The following is a 22012-nucleotide window of genomic DNA, read 5'->3' on the forward strand; positions in this document are numbered from 1 at the left end:
CCAAGTTCCCATGGAATATCGAGATGCCAGTTGGAGTGAAAACACAGCTCTCAGCACTAAACCAGTGCTGTATCTTGTGTTCAATCCCCAGTAATCCTGCTCTGGAACCACGGACACTGCCCAGGTTGGATGTGGATGGGGAATTCCCACAACTCCCTCTGGAGCTTTTTCTTTGCATCCCTTGATAACTGCATTAGTTTAGGGCAGGGACAGGCCATTAAGCAGCCCAGACAGTCACATACCTTTCACTGAAAGCTGAAAGGGCATTTTATCCCCTTCACAGGTGCACTCATAAACTCCGGCATCCTCTTCACAAGTGCTGCGGATTTTCAGGATGTGCCTCTTCCCCACGGTTTGAAGCTCATATTTTTCACTGGCCTTGAGCTCCTTCCCATCTTTCAACCATTTCACTGTGGCCTCTGCGTCTGAAAGCTCAGCCTGGAGTTTGGCTTCCTCCCTCAGCCGAGCAGAGACCTTTTCTACCTCTTTGCTCTTGTTGGTAAATCTCACTGCAGCACCTGCCAGGGTAAAAGTTGTTATTTCAGCTTATATTGAGGCAATTTGTCCCTGCTATGAGTTTCCTTAGACTGTGAGATCTCTAAAAGTATTAAATCCTGTTCCTGCCCTCCCACTCATGTCAATGCTGAGCATTTTTTTCCAGTTCAGAGGACTTGATGTGTTTTTATTAACTGAACCAGTAAGAAATAAAAACCCAAACCACGTTTTTCTACTGATTAATAATACTCCCAACAAGCTTCTGCAGAGATTTTTCACCCAAAGCCAAACACATCCTTCCAGAATCAATGTCTATTCATCATGTTTTGCCAGGCAATGTGGGTAGATACAGATGTTACTGTCATTTCATAAAAGGAAGCACCCAACCCTGGTTCTTAAATGATTTACACAATACTAAGTTGTGCATCCCATAGACAGTGAACTAAAAGACCTCCAAGAAAAAGCTTTGTTAGTAATCAATGCTCCTTTGCTTTTGAAAGGTTAATAGTCAGAAAGCCCAGGTGAACCTGGAGCTGAAATTTCCACTTTAGGGTAAGTCAGTGGTAGATTTGGTGACAGAATCCACTGACTGATGGTTGTGAACGACAGAAATTTGTGAGCAGTCTAGTCCTGATACCACCAGCTGGCTAGATAGACTCACTCTGAACTCTGAATTAGGATGGTGATGTCATTCCCAGAACCCACATTAGTTCACATGATGCAATTTCAGGTATTTCCCACAGCCCAGGCATCAGTGAAAGCCTCCAGCCCCAGTTCTAATCATCAGGTCACAGCAACAGCCCCATGCCTGGAAGAACAAAGGAAAATAAATACCTTTCACTCTCATCTTGGTGCTGGTCTCAACATCACTGGCAACAAATTTCACTTCTGCTCCATCATCCTTCTTGGTGACGTTCTTTATGATGAGGGTGTGAGTGGTTTGGGTTCTCTTGATGATGCAGGTCTCACTTTCCTGTAAGACTTTACCATTGAGGTACCAGGTGCCGGAACATGTCTTGGTGAGGTCGACAGTAAACAGGGCATCCCCTCCAGGTACAGCCTCAGCTGTTGTCAGGGGGCTTTTCACAGCCAACACTGGTTCTAGGGACGAACAACACCACACATCTCTGAGAACAAGACACAAGACAGTCCTGCTGGAGGACAGTTCATCCTAAGAACAAAGTTTTCAGGGTAAAAAAGACAAGAGAATAAAATCATGCAGTCTTATACAGAAGGCAATTAGTGCTCAGTCTGTAGGATTTGTTTCCTACGGCTTCAAGTTCTTGACCTCTGGATGAGGGTAAATCCTGTTTTTTCCGGGGGAAGAAAAGGCATATTTTGCTGGGGTTTTTTATCCCCTAAGATATATAAAGGCATAAGCCTGAAACACCCAGGTTTCCCTATAAGGGTGTTATTAATTTAATAACCGGTACAATTCTTAGATTTCAGAAGGATCCTAAGGAATCACTCCTAGATATTCCTACTAGTCACTTGTAGATATTTTAGGAATATCTACATTCTAGGAATATCTACAGTTCTAGGCATTTTCAGACAGCAAGGGAGGGAAAAGATGACACAATAACAAGAAAGAGTATGATCAAGGTCTTCCAAATCTTGTCTAGTGCAGTGAATCAAAGGAAGAAACACACTGGCACCCTAGAAATAAAGGAAACCCTCAATATTTCTCCCAGTAACTCTAAGATTAAAGAGAGAATGGTTAGAACTTGGTCTTCATCACGGTGTCATCACCCATAAATATTCTCTAGGTGCAAGATGGAGATCTCACGCATATATTGAAAATTATATTGTAAGTCCACCTGAAGTTTTACTTTTAGACCAAGCCTAGAAGAAGATTTAATAGGTTTAGGGTTCATTGCAGAGAGCTCCGCCTCTCACACAGCTGGACGTGAGATATTGGGATATAAGCACACTCACAGCTCTACCACGGAAACCCAACCTCCACCCAACTTTGGTGGCAGTCAGGGGTTGACATGAATTGGGAGAACAAGCAGTGAAGGGGGGAAAAAAGGTTTTTCTGTGCCATTGCTCCATCCTCAAAGTCATGGGAGACATTTTCAAAGCACCCACGCGTCCGATCGCCCCAGACTGGGTTTCATGCTCACCAAGGTGGACGCTCCCGGGGAATTCCAGGTAGGGGCTCTGTCCATAGGTGTTGACTGCAGACACTCTGAACTGATAATCAGCCTCTTCTGCCAGGTTGCTCACGGTGAGCTCTGGGGCAGGGACGTGGGACTCGTGGCACCTCACCCAGGTGAAGCCAGTGAGTTTCTTGCGTTCCACGATGTATCCGTCGACTGGAATGGGCCGGTCCATCTTGGGAGGGGACCATGCCAGAGTCACTGAGGTTTCTGTTTTATTTTTCACCACAGGGTCGGCTGGGGGTTGGGTGGGAGGTTTTTTGGGCGCTGCACAAGGAAAAAAATAAATAAATAAAATTAGAGGAAGGAGTTTACGTCGGAGTGGAAAAGCCGCTATGCACCGCCCAGAGAGCTCACGCTGGACTAAAAGTTACTCTTACTTAATAAACCTCCCTAAAACGTTGATGTGAGATGGAAAAGCGAGGGAAGGGATAGAAGATGCTTTTGGGGTGCATTACACATAAAGCATAGAATCATTATGGTTGGAAGAGACCTCTGAAATCGTCAAGTCCAACCTTTAATGTACAACATTCTCACCTCCATGGAAACGTGTGGTTTCTACACAGTATGAAAATTGTCAACACAGACAATCTTCAACAAACATTTTGTAGACTTAAATCTTCAGTGCTAGATGCAGACCCATCCTGCTTCCTACACAGCTCCTGAGCAAAGCAGACTAACACTCAGCTCTTCATTTTTGCTCAGAAGGTGGGTAAAACCACCACCAAAGGCTGTTCAAACCTTTTGGAATTATGGACATTTCAGGTGCCTGTTACACAGGCTTGGATGTTCTCTGCAGCCTCTTCCTTGTGGGTGTTTGTTCTCTGTCTTGCTTCTGTATTTTATGTTATCCCCACTCAGAAGATCTGTTGTAACTTTGTGTTAATTACAGCTAATTGGTAGTATCATTGGGGATCTCTGTTTTACTGATTTATGCAGAACCAGACTTTGAGAATTAACTTCAAAAGGAAATGACATAAAGACAATGTCCCCACTCTGAGACCCTATAATTGCAGAGATGTGATTATTTTATGGTACCTGAGGCCACAAACTTCTCCCTGCAGGTATTTGCATAGTGAATATTTATGTTCACCCTTCTCATTCCTCTTGAATCCTTTGGAGAAGACTCAAGTCCCATCAGGGTTATTCACTACGTGCTGCCACTGATGTCATCAAGAAACTGGGAATTATCTGATACGCTCTAGTTACACCTCTACTGACGTGGCAAACGATTAATTTCATTTAATTTTGGCTATTTGAAAGGTGTCTGGGTTAAGTCAGCCAACCAGACTCCAGCAGTAATCCCATGGAGAACAGCACTCTCGGGAGCAACTCATCCCAGCTCAAAGAAGGTGTGGGAGATGGGTGAAACAATCCCACACTGCACATCCTCAGTTATTCATGGCTGTGGAGGGAGCCTGTAGGATGAGCCTAAACTAAAATCTGAGCTGTGGGACAACTGATCTTCTTCCTGCCTCAGCTTAACCATCTTTAAAATGGGCATAGTAGCAACACAGGACACTGAGCAAATGATATACAAACATTACCTGTGTGTTATAAGTGCTGTTTGAACAGCCAACACCGGTTTTCTCCAGCTAATTTGAAGAAGACACGAGCACAGTACACAGGATTCTCCAAGCAGATGGTCAGAGATGTTACATAAATAGACACAGAAGTGTTTTGGGGTGCACAGTTACCAGCCTGTCAGTAACTCTGGTCACAGCTAGATGTCAAAGGTCCCGCTAGGGTAACATTAAGCTGAGTATTAAGCCCTGGAATGAGATCTCTTGACTTTACCATCAGAAATGGTCGTGTAATATTTTCCTCAGCGGTACCTGTTTGTAGGAAGGCAGTTTCTTACCTTTTTTCTATTCCATCAAGCAACACTTTCTCTGTAACTGAAACAGTAGTGTCTGAAATCAAACAGAACTTTGTTGTTCCCATTGAATTGGTTGGATGTCACAGCTTTCCAAACACCTTAGAAACTGTCACGAAGCCAAATGTGACACTTAGGAATTTTTTTCTCATTTTGGTTCATTGGCATCAGAATGTCCCAGCCACGTTTAGATAACACAGCAGTTATTAATCTCTAAATAAAAGATTCTGTTTTGTCACTGACTGGTTGCAGTCAGTGGCAGTGGGGAGAAAAAAAAGCATCATTCTCCCCAAATTTTTACTAGAATGGATTATTTGTTCACATACATACTGGAACTGCAGCAGAGCAAGAAGCCACGTGCAGTTTTGTCTTAAATGAAGCAGGTTTTGCCTGGGAAATGCAGTGCCATCAAAATAAGGCTAAACAAAATTAGACAACTTCACCAAAATCTCATTTCAGGCCCAATCTCAACCACATTGCACCTACTGCTACTGCTGTCAACTAAGATACAGGTTTGTGCCGTGCCCTTTCCCAGGGCTGCTCTTACTCAGAGTAGCTGTGAGTTCCCCACCCCTGGAAATGTTCAAGGCCAGGTTGGATGGGGCCCTGAGAAACCTGGTCTAGTGGAAGGTGTCCTGGCCTGCAGCTGAGGGTTGGAACTCCCTGATCCTTAAGGTCCCTTCCAACCCAAACCATTCTGTGGTTCTCTGACTCTTCTCTCTGTGTTTTCATCCCTCCAGAACATCTCATAACACTCATGTTTCAGGCTGTTGGCTTTTTGTGGGCAGACATCAGACCTTCTGTTGTCTTTGGACAACCAAATCACCACGGTGGCTCCCAAAACAACACGGGAGCACCAGCTCGCTGGGGGAGGCACAACACCGAGGCCAAAATAAACGGGAATCTTACTGGTCACAGTGAACTGGGTGGAAGTCCTGCTTTCATCAGCCAGGAAGGCAATCTCCCCAGCATCTTCCACCTTGCACTCTCGGATGGTCATGGTGTGCTGTTTGCCAGAGCGTGTGATGGAGATGCGGTCGCTGGGCTTCACCTCTTCCTTGTTCTTGAGCCACCGGACGTTCTGGCAGTCGTTGTCCAGCTCCACGCAGAAGGTGGCTGTGTCATGGATGAACACTGCAGTCTTCCGTGGAAGCTTTTTAATTATGTTCCCTTCAAAATGAGAAAGTAATCCTGGTCAGCAAACAGCAGGTATTAAAGATTTTGGCAACGCTGGCCCGCCCCGACTGTGACAGGGAGAGTCCACACCTAATCAAAATATTATAGATGCTATGCAGATATCCCTAAATGAATTCCCAGGCTCTGAGGGTGCAGAACAGATAACCCCAAGGGCTCCTTTTGGCCTTCAAAGAGAGAAAAACAATCCTGTTTGACTGCAGTCACTCATGGTTCTCATCTACCACACAGAGTCTGCTGTGGGTAAACACAAGGTATACGTGGCCTTGCCAAGAGCAGATTTGACAATGATACAGCTTTCAATGCCCAGATATGCTGGGAATTCAAATTAAAACTTTGCTAAAGTAGGTCAATCTTAAGCCAGATAGGTCTCTTGTCTATCTCTGGGATTTTACCTCCTTCAAAGTTACCAGTAAGTTACATAACCAAGATGACAAATGCATCAGTCACCTGAATTCACAGGAAATACACAAAAACCCTCAGAGTTGTTCTAAGAATCAACCCAGAAATTCATGTGGAATGAACTGCACTTATTTGTGTCCTTTCCAAATGACTGTGATTATTACCACATAATAGAATAACCTCAGAGTTACAAGATGTGACTATTCACAGGAAAGATTGGACAAAGCCTCAGGAACCAACCCCAGCTGACAGATGGAGACAGGCTCCAGCTCCAGACTAGTCTTTGCAAGGTGAAAGAGCCCTCACCCAGAGCTGTTTAATGAGAAGCAGTGCTGAACTCCCTCATGAAGCAACAGGTCAGGCACAGGTTTCATCATTCTCTGCTCATCCTCCTCCTTGGCCCCACTGCCCTCAGCAGTGTCCCCATCCCCTGCAGCCCTTTACATTCAGCCATGTGCTCTCACATCCTCCCAAACCCATCTTTCTCTCTTCAAGCTTCTCCTCTCAGGGCAGGCACAAGGCTCCCCCAGGAAGGCTTTGCCTCCTTTCTCTCCAGAGAGCTCCACCTGGCTCAGTCACTCTCTCTTTAATGGAACATACCATTACAGCACAAACAAGTAAAGAAATACCAGCTGTCCCACTGGGGCCAAATGCACCAACAGAGCTTGGCTGGTTTAGACCTAATGGAAGGTGCAACAATTAGTGCCTGTCTGAACTATCCCACATCTCCAGACTAAATTCTTCCTCCTGTATCCACCTGTGGGCACTCTCAGCCTTTTGCTGATGATGCAAAAAGGAATTTGCACAAGGGTGTACATCACCCAGCTTGTCTTGCAGCAATTTGTGTACAGAAGAAATCCCTCCGGCTTTACTGGGAGTAAGGTCAGGCTTCCAGTGAGTGAGGACAAGAGTAATCCCATAGCTATGACAGCTCTCCAACGCCTGCAACTCTGCTGTCTCTGTCTACTCAATGTGACACACCTACACCATCCCAAATCTACACCTACACCATCCCAACTCTACACCTACTTCCACTTCAGTCTGAAACCACCACCAGACTCGGGAGACTTAAACCTGGATATCCACATTTTGTCCTTTTCTTATCACCTTTCTAAGCTCCGGAGAACAACTCCAGCTGCCAGGGATCTGGAGTGTGGATCTGGTTTCCAATCTAAATCACCCTGCTGCTGACTGCAGCCTGCAGTACACATCAGACCACAAACCACAGCTGCTAAACCCTCTTCCCAGGGTGGTCAGCAGCACTCTCAGACAAGATTCACCCAGATGTTCACAGGACACCACACAAGACATGTGTGACAGTGGCAGGGAACCCATCTGGTGCTTGTGGTCCCATTGAGGAAAGTCTGCAGTGCTGTGCTACAGCTCAGGACACCTCAGAAGGCCCTTTCAACAGAGATCCCCCTGAGTGACATATCCTGTGCAGAAACTCAGTCTGTCCCTGCTCTCTGACCCTGTGTCCCAGATATACCTTGGCAGGAGCTCCAGGGACCCAATGACCAAACATTCCTTTTCATTTAATAGCATGAAGTTGTGTTGGGGAAGTTTGGGTTGGATATTAGGAAAATATTCTTCCCCCAGAGGGTGGTTGGGCACTCAACAGGCTCCCAAGGGCAGTGGGCACAGCACCAAGGCTGCCAGAGCTCCAGGAGGGTTTGGACAACTCTCTCAGGGACAGGGTGGGATTGTTGGGGTGTCCTGTGCAGGGCCAGGAACACAACTTGGTGATCCTTGTGGGTCCCTTCCAACCCAGGATAATCTATGATTCCTCTCACACCCTAAGGGACTCCGCTCTTGTTCGCTGCACACATGGATGTGGTAAATGCCACTCACAAAGTCGAGTCTGGAGTGTCATGCACGAATCTCACACTATGACAGGCAAGATTTGCCCAATCTACAACACTGAGAGCCCTCCTTACCTTGGACAGACAGCTCTGCAATGGTCCTGCTCCCTTCTTTCATCTCACAGATGTAAACGGCGTCATCGTCGGCGGTGACGTTCTGCACGGTGAGCCGGCGGTACGTGCCCTCCTCCTCGATGTTGTACTTCTTGCTCTGCCTCAGCTTGGTCTCCTCCTTGAACCAGGAGGTCTCTGTCCCAGGAACGGGCACCTCGCACTGGAAGGTGGCAGATTCCTTCTCCCTCACCTCGAGGTCCTTCAGTTTTTCCTTGAAGGGTATGGCGGGTTCTTCAGAGGGAGAAAACAGAAAGGGAGGAACAAGAGTTTGTGAAAAGAGCGGGTTTGGATGGGATTTTAGGAAGCAATTCTTCATTGTGAGGGTGGAGAGGCCCTGGCAGAGGTTGGCCAGAGAAGTTGTTGCTACCCTTGTATCCCTGGAAGTGTCCAAGGCCAGGATGGAGTGAGAGCCCTTCCAAGTGGTCCTGCAAAAGCTGGGTCAATAACAAACAATCTGGTCATGGGAGAGAGCTCAGGGCAGCAATTCTGGGTGAGTGTGAGCAGCTGAGCTGCTCAGCTGGTGCAAGAACCAATGTTTTAGGGGTCTTGCAGCAGCAGTGAGCTCAGCAGAGTGATTGGAAAGGGCACAGATGGATGGGAGGTGGCTGAACATGGGATTGATGTGGGAAAAGCACAGAAGTAACTGAGGGAGGAGTTTTCTGTGCTCCTCACCAGCACCAAAGACCCTGTATCAGCTTTTGTCAATGATGAAAGACAAAGAATTAAAGAATGAGCCCAAGCCTCCCAAGTGCCTCTGCCTCCCTCCAGCGGTGGGGCTGCAGAGCTCTGGCTTAGGGAGAAACCAGAGTATGGATCAAACACACAGAACAGCTGCATGACAGGGAGGGAAGTCATTTTATGAACTGAACCATGTCTAATTCCAGTGACAGCTGAGCAGTGACATCATCCTTATACCCCAGACCAAAAGTGGAGAAAGGGGAGTTGGACAGCTGGTGGTCACAGCCACGGGACTGGTGCCACAGTCAGGTCACAGACTTGGATTAGCCAGTGCTGATACATCACCACTCATCCTTCATGAGAGATCATGTCTTGATATGTACCCTCACCTTCTGATAACCACCATGCCAGCTCCCAGCTGTTATTTGTGACTCCATTCTGCCTCACTGCACTCACAGCAGAGAATTTCTTCCTAATATCTGATACACACCTCCCCTCTTTCAATTCAAATAAGATATCAGACTCCGAGGGGGTTGACAGGACACCTGGAGGGAGAAATGCTATCTACTACCTTGGTTGTTACCCTGAGATTAAAACCAGACTGGGAAGCCACACAGGGCACTCACCATGTCAACCTGGTCACTTAAAAAAAAATAAATAAAATATATGTTTTGCCTTAATGCACCTCAATTTAAGGCAAGTCAAAGTCTTGCCTAGAAAAGCCTTCAGCTGTGGTTCCACAGACCTACCCTTCCCATACTCCACATGGCAATTGTCCTTTTTCCTTTACACAACAGGAAACTCAGACTCCTGCCCTGCAATCCCATGTATCACCCTCTGGAAACACCCCATGCTCCCATTCAGGGGGGATGAAACAGGACAAGCAAGAGGATCCTTCCAGTGCCTTAAGAGGATACAAGAGAGCTGGAGAGGGACTTTGGACAAGAGCCTGGAGTGATGGGACAAGGGGAAATGGCTTCACACTGACAGGGTTGAGCGGGATATTAGGAAGGAATTCTTGTCTGTGAGGGTGGTAAGACACAGGCACAGGTTGCCCAGAGAAACTGTGGATGCCACATCCCTGGAATTGTCCAAGGCCAGGTTGGAGAGGCCTTGGAGCAACGTGGGCTAGTGGAAGGAGATTGGAATGAGATGGGCTTTGAGGCCCCTTCCAACCCAAACCGTTCTGGGATTCTATGAGAGCAGGAAAGCTTTGATCAGAAGGATCATGCCAGGCTCTGGGAGCTGGATGCAACGTTGCTGTGTGAGATGGGAGGGAGACTGGAGCTGGCACTGGGAACACACGGAATGCGCAGGGGCCAGAAAGAAATCCGAGCTGCACCTGAGGAGAACACAAGTGCACTCCCATCCTGGGAGCAACTGGGCATATCATTAACCCCTCTCCCTTTACAGGCACTAAGCAGTACCTAAGGTGAAGAGAAAAAAAAAAAAGCTATTCTAGGAAAAAGCTCTTAAATGTACGAACACGGAAGGGTTGGTTGACCCTTTCATGTGTGTGTTGCAGTAACAGCACTGCTCTCCCAGCCAGGAAAAGTCAGTACAAGGCTATCTTTGGCAGCTCAGGGTCACAGATACCCTCCGAAAACAACTTTGCTTTCGTCCTGCTGACATGTGCACACGTGTCTTATCTCACTCTGAATGGAGCTTCAGAGAGGCAGCAGCTGATAAACTGAATTAAAGCCTGGGATGCACCCAGCCCACTCCTTTTTCTGCTTTGGAGTTGCTGCAGTGGCTCCAAAACCCACCAGCCTCCTCCTCCATCATGCTCTTTGCATGATCCAGCATGTACCTGAGAAGACAGAGGGAGTTAATTTTGGTCAGGGGTCTACAGAAGAGCCATACACCACTAGAGAGTAGGCATCCAAACTCATCAGCCCCCTGCCCAGGTCAGAGAGATGCAGTTAAGGTAAGAGATTAAAAAAGAAAGCTGCAAAAAACCTACCTACTGGGGAAAATGTGAGGTAGACACAGCAAAGCAAAACCCTGAGGGAACACAGAGCAAGAGCAGCTCGTGGACTTAGCAGGAAACTGCAAGAAATCAGCTCAGGGATGAATTTGGCCGCTTGTCTCGAGGAGATATTTCTCCAGAGCATCATAGGCTTGTTTGTCTGGTCCATAACAAGCAAACAGGCAGTGAGATGATGTTATTTTTAAGAAGTAAATCCTGCTAACACATATTTTGCTAAGAATAGGTGCAGCCTGCAGAGAAGCTAATGTTTTCTTAACCTTCCCAAGGCACATCTGTCTGCTGGACCTCACTTTCTCACTCGCCTACGTTCCCTCTTACTTACTGCTGGTGTCCTCACAGGTGCTCCATTTATTATTCCAGAGGCAAGTTTTCCCTCTGCAACCCAGTGAGAGTAAGAGTATGGAAAATCCTCCCACCATGAGCTATCTAAAGATGGATAGACAAGCTTCCATCCTCTTGTGCCCTTGGTCTTCCTAGTTATTGTGTTTTCCAAGTTTCTTTTCTAACTCCACTTTTCTCAAGCTGAAATTCTCCTTCAGATCTCCAGTGTGACTCTCACGATGTTGGTCACCCAAAATCACTGCAGATCAGAGGGAGAATGAAGTGGCCTCAGCACCAGCCTGTTTCTCCCTGTTTGGCTTGCAACCTTTAACCTTTCCATACAGTATCTGATTACTTTATTCAGGGACTCGGATGAGCATTGCTTGGCCCAGGATGGAGACATGAATGCTGTTCTCACTAACTTTACAAGCCTAGGGAAACCTCCAAAGCCTTCAGGAAACTCAAGCTGGTTTATTCATGTGTCTCCCATCCTCCCCACTCTCTGGTTTGTTAAAGGTTTAATCTTGGGAAGAATTTCCCAACTTCTTTTACAGCTCAGTGTATGGATTGTTATTTTATCCCTGTTCTGGACACATTTCTAAATCTAATCAAGTTTTAGTTTTCCTTAGTTGGGAGGGTGACTCTGCCCTGTAGCCCCTCCTTTGAGATTTAAGTCTGATTCACTAAATCTTATTTAGGAACAACTGAAAAATCTCTTTCTTTCAGCTCAGTGATCTTTAGGGCACAAGTTCAGCAAAGTGTTCACAAACATGTTGGGAACCTGGGTCCTGTAGGTCCTCAGGTCTCCAGGGTCTAGACTGACAGAGTGTAGGAGGCTTTCTGTGGATGTCCCATTCCTGGAAGTGTTCAAGGTCAGGTTGGACAGAAGAGCCTGGTCTAGTGGAATGTGTCCCTGCCCACAGCAAGGGGGTGGAATAAGGTGGTCTTTAAGGTCCCTTCCAACAAAAACCATTCTGATTCTGTGATTTTGGAGGTTTGACCTGTGCCCACTCCTACACCACAAGAAACCACTAAGAGCCACCTTACAGACATGATGCTGGGCTAGGAAGTCTGGGGTTTTTTATTATTATCTTTAAAAGACCCATAAAAATTCTCACTCAGATTCTTGTGTTAAAATTCTGTGAACCAAGATGCCAGAGGACATTTAAACCCACAAGGTTTGTGTTTCCTGGTACGTGTGTCTATGGACACACACTGTGCATGCAGTGTCACAGGCTCTCTAAACATGCTGTTACTTGCAGAAAGACCAAAAGCACTTGGGGCTGTCCCTTAGAGGGCCAACAGCTGGACTGGGGTCCCCTCCAACTCAGGATATTCTATAATTCTATTATTCCAAGATTCTGTGATTCTAAGGGTGGTTGCTTGGAGAATTCAGCCTCTTCTACATGACTGAGCAAAGGGAAGGTTGTGTGGCAAGATAATCTCCCTCCCTAAACCCCATGGCAGGTGAGAAAATGGCATCACCAGTGACATAAACAACAGAATTAAAAGCTCCCTTTGCTGCTGCTGCATCATTCTGAGCTGTCTTGGAAGGGCTGAGAAGCACTTCTGGTGACACAAGGGAGAGTCATTTATCAGGGCCTAATTATAACCAATACGTGCAGATTTTCCATGGCAGCCTTGGCCTGGACAGAAAGCCAAACATGGCACAGGGCAACAAAGAAACAATCCATAAACATTTCCACTTCATCCCTCTGACTCACAGGCATCTCTGGACAACAGACATTGATCAATAAATAAACCTTTTCCCATGGTGCTTGCTCCCAGACCTGCTGCTTCCCATGCTTTCCCACCTCCTTTGGAACAGGAGGTGTGGGAATTAATTCCTTTAATTCCCACAGAGAATAATGACATAAGCACAGGCAGAGCAGGGGATGTTTGTCTGTTCAAGGAACTGAGCTTGAGCCACCCTCGAAGCCATGGCCCACCCGAGGGCCAGGATCAGTCTCCAGCTCTGAGGTAATCCCAGCTTTATGGAAGAGGACAAATGCCCTTCCCAACACCACTCAGCACCTCCAAGGGACAGCAGTGGGTGGGACAAGTGCCAGCGAGTTCCACGGATCAGGTGTCACTGATGGACACTGAGCCACTGACAGGAAAGGCAGGGTGAAAAGAGAGGTCCAGAAAAGGGAAACCAGGAGAGCAAATAAAAGCTGAGAGCCTTAAAGATGAGCACAGAACACGGATTCCAGCTCATTTGGATTTCTAATATCTTGTGCTGCCAGGGAAAAATTGTTTGACTGTTTTTTAAAACCTATTTTACCACTCCAGTGGCAAAACCTTTAGCCTCTGGCAGTTAATTTACAGGTGCTGCCTGGGTTGCAAACTGCCTGCTGTCCCCTTGCCAGATGGGAGAGCAGCTTGAAAATTTAGGGCTTCCTGGAATGTCCAGGGCCAGGTTGGATGGGGCTTGGAACAACCTGGTCCAGTAGAAGGTGTCCCTGCAGAGGAGGTTGGAACTGGATGATCTTTGAGAGTCCTTCCAAATCAAACCATTCTAGGATTCTATGAAATCTCTGTGTCACATTTTTGTTGCCACTGAGAACTTGGTCTGACCTCCACCAGCACTGAGGGACCCTCTGAAGTCAAGTTCATCACCACTGACCATGGCAAACAGAGGCATCCTGGACCTGCTGGATTTCCTGGGAGCAAACAAGGAATACAGACTATCCAGGAACACAGGCTGGGAAAAGGCTAAAGGCCTGGCAAGAACAAGGCTGCTGGTGGGTTACTGTACAGGAAAACTGAGATGGACTGTAATTAGAGTTGGGGTGGGTGCCCCAAGGGATCTCCAAGGCAGCCAGACACACTCAGCTTGTAGGGAGGAGTTTCCTCTACTACTGTTTAAAAGGCATATGTGCCAGTCTGGGCAAACCCTGTGGGGAATACAAACCCAGATGTGATTAAAGCCTGGAGGGTCAGACAGGGCATTAGCAGTCACTGATCCAGAACATGGTAATGGATCTCTTAGATTACTACAAAACCAAGACTGACAGGACATTTAGAGATCTTATAGGGACCTTAAAGACCATCTATTTTCAACCCCCTGCCATGGGTACGGATGCCACCCACTATACCAAGTGGGTACTACTCAGAAGACTTGAGTTCATCCCAGCTGCCCCACAACCTCCCAGTTCTACATCATCCATCCCTGGTTGGCACCTCTTTAGTACCCTTCCTAAAAACTCCCCGGTGATGGAACTCTGTGCCCAGTTCATCTACTCCAGTGCATAACCCCCTTTTCATTGGGAGGGTTTTGTTCTCATCCCGCTCACCTTTGCTCTCATCTGACCAACTCCTCTGAGAGCAAGAATATGGAGAATCCTCCCAACAGGAGCTATCTAAAGATGGATGGACAAGCTTACACCAAGGGTTTGGTGGTAGTTTTGCTCCTGCCCCTGCCCCAGCTCAGAAGTGCCCCGGCCATCCCCTCTCAGGCACACGAGGAACACGAGCACCCACCTTTGACGGTGACGAGCACGGAGCTGTAGGTCTGGCCCGCCAGGTTGGAGGCCGTGCAGGTGTACAGCCCGTTGTCCACCTGCTTGCAGAAGAGGATCTTCAGCACGAAGTTCTCCTGGTCATCCTCGTAGATGACGTGCCGCCGCCCCTCCGAAATGACCTCGTTGTCCTTCTTCCACACGATCACCGGCTTGGGCTCCCCCGTCACGTAGCAGCTCAGCTTGGCGTGCTTGCCCTCCGTGACGCTGCACGTGCGCGTCAGCGCCCCAAAGGTGGCGTTCCGAGCCCCCTTGGAGAGCCCCGCCGCCCGCTCGTAATCCCGGGAGAGCCCGTAGGCGATGCCAGACAACCCTTCGGAGTAAGACTGGGCAGAGGTCAAGTCCAGAGTGCCGTGGGAGACGTCCATCTTCCTGATCTCCTCCCGCCTCTTCTGCAGGTGGGACAGCAAGGACGCCGTCTTCCCGCAGCTGGAGTCGAAGTTGGCACTGCTGCCCGGGTTGGAGGAGCCGTGTGTCTCCACCACCAGCGCGGCCGAGGCGCTGGCGGAGCCGATGAGGTTCTCTGCCCGGCAGGTGTAGGTGCCACTGTCCCCCAGCCGGGCACACTGGATGGTCAGAGCGTTGGACTCCCCAGCGGACTCGATCTGGAAGCGCCCGGCGTCCGCCTGGTTCCGCAGGTGCCTCCCATCCTTCTCCCAGTTCACCGAGAGGGGAGGGCTACCCTGGACCTTGCACTTGAACATGGCATCTTCTCCCAGGGTTACCTTGATGTTGGAGGGTCTCTGGATGAAGTAAGGGGCCTGCTCTGTCACCGTGGTCTCCTCCCCCACCTTGATGCTGACGGCAGCAAAGGCCTCCCCGATGGTGTTCTTGGCCCGGCAGATGTACTGGCCACTGTCCTCCAGGCTCAGGTCATAGATCGTGAGCCGATAGAGATCCCCATCCTCCGTGGTTTTAAACCTCCCCCCAGACTGGACTGGCAGTTTATCCTTCTCCCAGCTGACGACTGGGATGGGGTTTCCGATGATCTGGCAGCTCAGGGTGGCATCCTTCCCCACGGACACCATGAACGCCTTGGGCCTGGTCAGGAACCGGGGGACTCCGCTGAGGGAGCTGTAATCCATCCTGGCTTCCTTCCTAAAGGGGGAGAAACAAAATGTGTCAGGAGAGAGCGGATTAGAGGGTGCAAGCAAAGAATTGCTACGCTCCTGTGGTATCTGGATCAGCCAGGTTTTCAGTGTCCTTCTCAGGATGGGGGAGAAGGCCTTGGAATGTTTTTGGCCTTGAAGATTTCTTATATTTGAGGTTAACAAACTGCTGATGGATAAGGGAGATCACTTCCCCATGGGAGGCAAAATAGACCTCTCTGGGCAGTTTATACAGAAGGAACATGATGGTCCCTTTCAGTTTTGGTACTGGGGACGTGACCTGCACTAATGTTGTGGAAGATATGGGCAAGTTCTGTAATTGTAGGGAAACAAATGGGCATTAAATTCTGAGAGATGTGTCTAAACATCAAGATACTTCCTCCATCATAGAGCCACAGAATAGTTTGAGTTGGAAGGGACATTCAAGATCGTTTTGGGTTGAGTTCCAACCCCCCTGCCATGGGCAGGGACACCTTCCACTAGACCAGGTTGCTCCAAGCCATGTCCAACCCGGCCTTAGACACTTCCAGGAATGGAGCAGCCACAGCACAGGTTGCCCAGAGAAGCTGTGGCTGCCCCATCCCTGGAAGGTTTCCAGGCCAGGTTGAATGGGGCTTGGAGCAACCTGGGATAGTAGAAGGTGTCCCTGCCCATGGCAGAGGGTTGGAACCAGGTGATCTTCACAGTCCCTTCCAATCCAAACCTACCTAATAACAGAATCTCTGATTCTATTATTCTGTGATTATGCTCACAGGAGTGCAAAGCCAGGTGAAGGAGCTGCCCCAGGGGACAGGCAGAGCAATCCAGACAGTGCCAGCCTTCTCCAGAAGAGCCCCACATGGCTTTAGGGATTACAGGAAAGATGTTTCATCACCTGCTTACTCTCAGCTGTCCTCAGAGGGACCCATGCACTGACCTGCAGCTGTTTGATGATATGGACCAGCCAAGGGGACGAGGCTTCAGCAAAGTTGAAAACTAAAGCTCATGGCAATTCTGGAGCCACTGTGTCCCAGGAAAGCCCAAAGCAATCAGTGGTGCTGATCTTCACAGCCATGTTCACTCACCACAGACTTTACCCACCCCTGTGCTATTGGAGATCAATCCAACAGCAACCACATCCTTCAGGGCACCCCCCCAAGACCCCACAAACCTTCCTTCCTTCTTCACTGCTCCTCACATGCACTCCTGGATGTTCTTTCCCTTCTGCTGGAGTCATTCCATCTCTAACCCTCCAAGGGACCTTTTGCACAGACTGGGTAGGATTTACTTTGGCAAGTGTAGCACAGCTTAAGATCTGCTCTCAACCCCACTGACACCAGTAACTGCACCAGCTGACTCTCCCTGGGAGCAGGATTAGACCTGTTGATGGTGTTCTGTAAGGAATCTGAGCTTCCCAGCTCCAAGCCTCTATGGAGTCAAAGAATCATGGAATAATTTGAGCTGGAAGGGACCTAAAAGATCATCTATTTCCAACCCTCCTGCCATGGGCAGGGATGCCACCCACTAGACCTGGTTGCTGAAGACTTCCATGCACCATTTCTCTCTAAGCTGTTTTATCTCCTTGGCCTCATGATTCCAGACATCCCTGTCCTGAAAAGCTCCTGTCTGAGCTTTAGGAATGGTCCTACTCGGGGGTGATCACAGTGCTGCTCCCACATCTGTGCTTTTTCACCTTCAAAGTGCCACAAAAAGCAAAGGGACAAGGGCTCTGAGTGCTTCAACTCAGAAAGGAAATAAAAACCAGCCACTGAGACAGAAATATCCTTCTTAATCCTCCAGCAGTTTGGTTTCCCTGCTGGACACACATCCACCCACTCTCTCACCCAATGGCAGGTGCTCTCACAATCCCCTTCCAGCTCCAGCAGAAATCAGTAGGAGCAGGCCAAAAATCCTGCTTTCATTTCTGAAATCACCATTTTTCCATTCTTCTGCAGCTCCTGTCAGCGTATTAATGTTAATGTGGAAATCACTGGTGGCACCAGGGAGAGGGATTTGGATCAACCTGCTGCATGACCTTGGGAAAAATCACTCATTTTCCCTGTTTCTTGGCTCCCCTCCTACTTCTTCATATCAAGACAGGGATAGTCTTGATAGTTATTATGAAATAATTACATTCACAGTATATAAATGACAATGTACTTGCTGAGGTACATGGCAAGTCATGCATGAAAATTAATAACGTTGCAATTTCCATTCCATTTCTGCTGCTGGGGATTGAAAAACACGTACTGCCATCAAAAATAAAGACTGGGAAAGTGGTCACAAAAATACCAAATGGTATTTGCTATAAGAGCTCAAGAAGCTTTTGTGCAATGCTCTCAGGGACAGCGTGGGATTGTTGGGGTGCCCTGTGCAGGGCCAGGAGTTGGATTCAATGATCCTTGTGGGTCCCTTCCAGCTCAGGATGTTCTGTGATCATTATTATCATTGAAGATGCTATTGTTGAGCCAAACTTCCAACTTCATTTGGGTCACAGACCTAAGGCATCACCAAACCCGGTCTTCTTTCTATATTTAACAGGAAAAATACACCATGTCCTGTCCTATCCCGTCTCTCTCATTCCAAAGAACATGTGAAATGACAAGAAGCAGTCAAAGACTTTTCCCTTTGGATGAGACTGTTCTTTTCTAAACTAATTTCAGTTGCTTTTGATTCCTGGTATGAAGCAAATTTCATTATTCCACCACAAAACTTTAGAGATTAAAGAAAATGGTTTCAAATATTAAATCTGGGAGGGGAGGGAAAAAAAGTAATAGGGTGAAATCATTTTTAATAAACACTAAGAGGGTAAAGAATGATTGACTTGAAGTCATTAGTGCCAACACAAGCTGACTTTCTGTTAATGGGCCACCTTCAATACTAATTGCAACGAACACACGGTTCTGGTTTTCTCTTGGTCTAAAAGTGGTCTAGAAATCAGTGAACTAGTTTGAACTCCTTTAGTCCCTCTTAAAACCTTCAACCTCTGCCCTCACTTGAGCTTTAAAAACGTATTTTCCATAAACACCTGCAAAGCTGCGGGCAGAGAAGCTGCATGAATGGTTTGAAGGCACAGATACGAGCCCGGGACTGGAGCCAAAGTACACTGAAGTCAGTGGAAATTTCCACTGAAGCCAAATGATTGACAATCAGTGTCTTCTGCTAATTTGGGGAAGCAACATGTCAGCGTTCAGAAGGGGATGTTGAGGTTCAAGCTGTACTCTGGAGAGCCCAGCAGCACCATTCACTACACGAAATAAGAGTTAACAACGAAAACACGGGTTCAGAGCTCATGTCCTGAACTTTCAGGGCCGTTAATTTGGGTTTCAGGCTGCACTGTGTCATCAAAGCACTTGGATTTATCTTCAGGAGACATTGCCATGTCTTATCCTTCCTGGCTCCCTGGTTGTCTCTGATAGATGTGTCACCTGCACTCATTTCAGATTCAAATCCACAGCATCAAAAAGAGAAAAAAAAATAAACTTGCTTCAATTCTCCACCAAACTGAGCCCTGCATTACATGGAAAAGTGCCTGGAGCACCAGGATGGCTACAGACATGAGAGGTGCCTGCTTGGGAACCAGCCAGGGACCTTCCAGCAAACAGTGGCTTCTCTCAAACCACCTTTCTTACCCTCACCTGGAGTCCAGGAGATGCATCCATGCCTGGAGCAGAGCTCTGCTCTGTGGAAGCGTGGAAAGGGCTCTCAAAGGCTGGCTCTTACAACAGCAGGAATGCTGATCACTTCCTAAAGCTCTTGTGCATCCTCCTCCTCTGTTTTCCATGCTAAGCAGTGCCCAAACACAGCCCAGGTACATCTGATAGTGAAGAACAGCCAAAACACAGGGAAGCTGCTGCACCAGCTGCCTGTTGCTTTTGCTCCTGAACCAGACTCATGCACCAAATCCACCCAAGACACTTCTTTCCAGCGACCTCAAGCCCCAGTCTCCTTCTCCTGTTGCTCCCAAACACTCGCCTGGTGTTTGCAACTCCCTTTTCTCCATCAGCAGGAGTCCACAGCCCTTCCAGAGCAGGGTGAAGACCCCACATCCCTCGGTGTAACTGGCACCTCCCCCAGCTTCCACCATGTGCCCTCATACTCTGAGCTTCTTACTCCATTATGAATGGCCAGGATCCAGAAGAAAATCCAGGGATCAGTGGAAACAGGGTTCATCACTACCTTTCACATTTATTTCTGACATTGTCAGAAAGAAAAACAAAGTTTATTCCTTGCTCTGCTGTTGAATTACTTATATAAATTAGAGAAAAACACTCAAACTCTTGGATCTTCAGTCCCTGTCTGAAAAAAGGGGTAAAATAAAAATCTTGTTTTATGGGTGCTGAGAGCATGAAATCCAGTAACAGGCATGAAATCCTAACCTGTGGCAAGGATGAGGCTGCAAGAGGTATCTAACACATCTAACAGGCCAGACAGGCTGCATGAGATAAATCACATTTTATCTAATTTTAAATGGGATAAAATGCATCACGTTGGATTATGCTCATAATTACATTTAGGAGTAAGGAGAGAACAAACTTAACATGCAAAAAGGACAAGATTTAATATTTCTACAGCGTAACTTGGTAATCAACTTTGTAACTTGTCAATCAACTTAGTAAATAATTACATGAATTTAGGTTATCTATATGTTCATTTAAACTTTTAAAAAAATCCAGTAACTCTTGAAGTTAAAAAAAATGATAATAACTCTCTGCAAGTGCCAGGTCAGCTCCCTTGGAAGGGACAGGACTGACAACAAAGCATGAATAAACCAAGTCAATGCAGATGCCCTTTCCAATAAATCTCAGACATTTGCCAGTGTCACATTTCCCCATGTAATCCCTCTGTGATTAATCATTTGCAGCAGAGATCACATTCCCATCTGGGGTAATTCTGAGCACGCCAAAGGAAAACTGGCAGCACTTGTAATTTTAATTATGTTGTTATTCATTCAATTTTTCACTGGTTTGCGTTTGGGGGGAAAGAGGCAGAAGTGCACAGACCTGTCAGATAATGCAAATAAATCACTGCCCAGGAGCCAAACTCGGCCATGCAACCACCCAAGGCCTCCTGCCCACTCCTGTCCCCTCCACTTCCAGTCTCTGCCCAACACCTGCTTTCCCTGGACAAGTAAAGAAGTCCCTTGCAGCGGGAACAGCCACAGGCTTCTCCAGATCCTCCTGGAGTACTGGGAGGTGGAGCTCGTCAGGAGGCCAGCAGGAGATGGAAAGTCCTGGTGGTGGTGCCACAGAATCCCAGGATGGGTTGGGTTGGAAGGGACCTTAAAGATCATCTCGTTCCACCCCGTGCCATGGGCAGGGACACCTTCCACTAGCCCAGGTTGCTCCAAGCCCCATCTAACCTGGCCTGGGATCCAGGGGCAGCCACAGGTTCTCTGGGCAACCTGTGCCAGGGCCTCACCACCCTCACAGTCAGAAATTCCTTCCCAATATCCCATCTATCCCTGTCCTCTGTCAGTGGGAAGCCATTCCCTGTGTCCTGTCCCTCCATCCCTCGTCCCAAGTCCCTCTCCAGCTCTCCTGGAGCCCCTTTAGGCCCTGCAAGGGGCTCTCAACTCTCCCTGGAGCCTTCTCTTCTCCAGGTGAACCCCCCCCAGCTCTCCCAGCCTGGCTCCATCTCCTGACCTCCTGTGGTTCACTGTGCTCTGCTGGCTCATGGGTTGGTCTCATGTTGCTTCATCGATGCTGATCAGAACCTGGAAAGCCTTCACCAACCCCCAAGGACTCAGAGGTCTCCTCCCATGGCATATTGCCCCCCACAAGCCATCAGCAGCCTGTGACAATGCTCTTTGGCAGGAGAGGACAGAGGTGGCAGGTTATTCTCTGTCCAAGCCTTTCACTTTGGTGGTTAGAAAGGGAATCCTGCCCACCCTGACTCTGGGCAAAGAGCAAAAAGCACCGTGCAATCCATCTCCTAAAACATTCCTGAGGCAAAGGTGGCCACGAGTTGCACACCTGCATAAAGGAGACTTTGGGGATGTAAAGCCCAAGTGAGGATAAACCTAAATCCAAGAGATCACCAAAGCCCAAACACAGATTAGAAGCACAGAGGCTCTCTCAATACCACATGAATGCCCACCATGCTCCTGTTTGCTCATTTTCTCAATCCTCTTTTACCCTTTCTTTGCCCAAGTCAAAAAATGTAGATTTGGGGTATTTTTGTTGCCTTTAGATCTCATGTTTCCAGGATTTTCTCTGCAATATCAACTTCTAAGCCTTGCAATCCTTCCTTTCCTGATGGAAAGGACAACGTTCACAAGGAACTTCCCATCTCTGGATCCTGAGCTTTCAA

The 22012-nt window shown here is 47.8% G+C and overlaps 1 protein-coding gene across 1 annotated transcript in view; it reads right to left on the reverse strand.

Annotated features, from left to right (window-relative positions):
• Positions 1–22012, reverse strand: part of OBSCN (obscurin, cytoskeletal calmodulin and titin-interacting RhoGEF) — a 183390-nt gene that overhangs the window by 158651 nt on the left and 2727 nt on the right. Inside the window, exons 2-7 of the mRNA XM_027660600.1 lie at positions 14575–15710; positions 8064–8333; positions 5440–5700; positions 2619–2921; positions 1330–1596; positions 243–518 (exon numbers count right to left, since the gene is read on the reverse strand). Coding sequence (XP_027516401.1) covers positions 243–518; positions 1330–1596; positions 2619–2921; positions 5440–5700; positions 8064–8333; positions 14575–15697 — 2500 coding nt within the window. The 5' untranslated portion in view covers positions 15698–15710. The remainder of the gene's footprint in view (positions 1–242; positions 519–1329; positions 1597–2618; positions 2922–5439; positions 5701–8063; positions 8334–14574; positions 15711–22012) is intronic.

The sequence above is a fragment of the Corapipo altera genome, unplaced genomic scaffold (genome assembly GCF_003945725.1).
Source record: "Corapipo altera isolate COAL_440 unplaced genomic scaffold, ASM394572v1 126, whole genome shotgun sequence".
NCBI lineage: Eukaryota > Metazoa > Chordata > Aves > Passeriformes > Pipridae > Corapipo > Corapipo altera.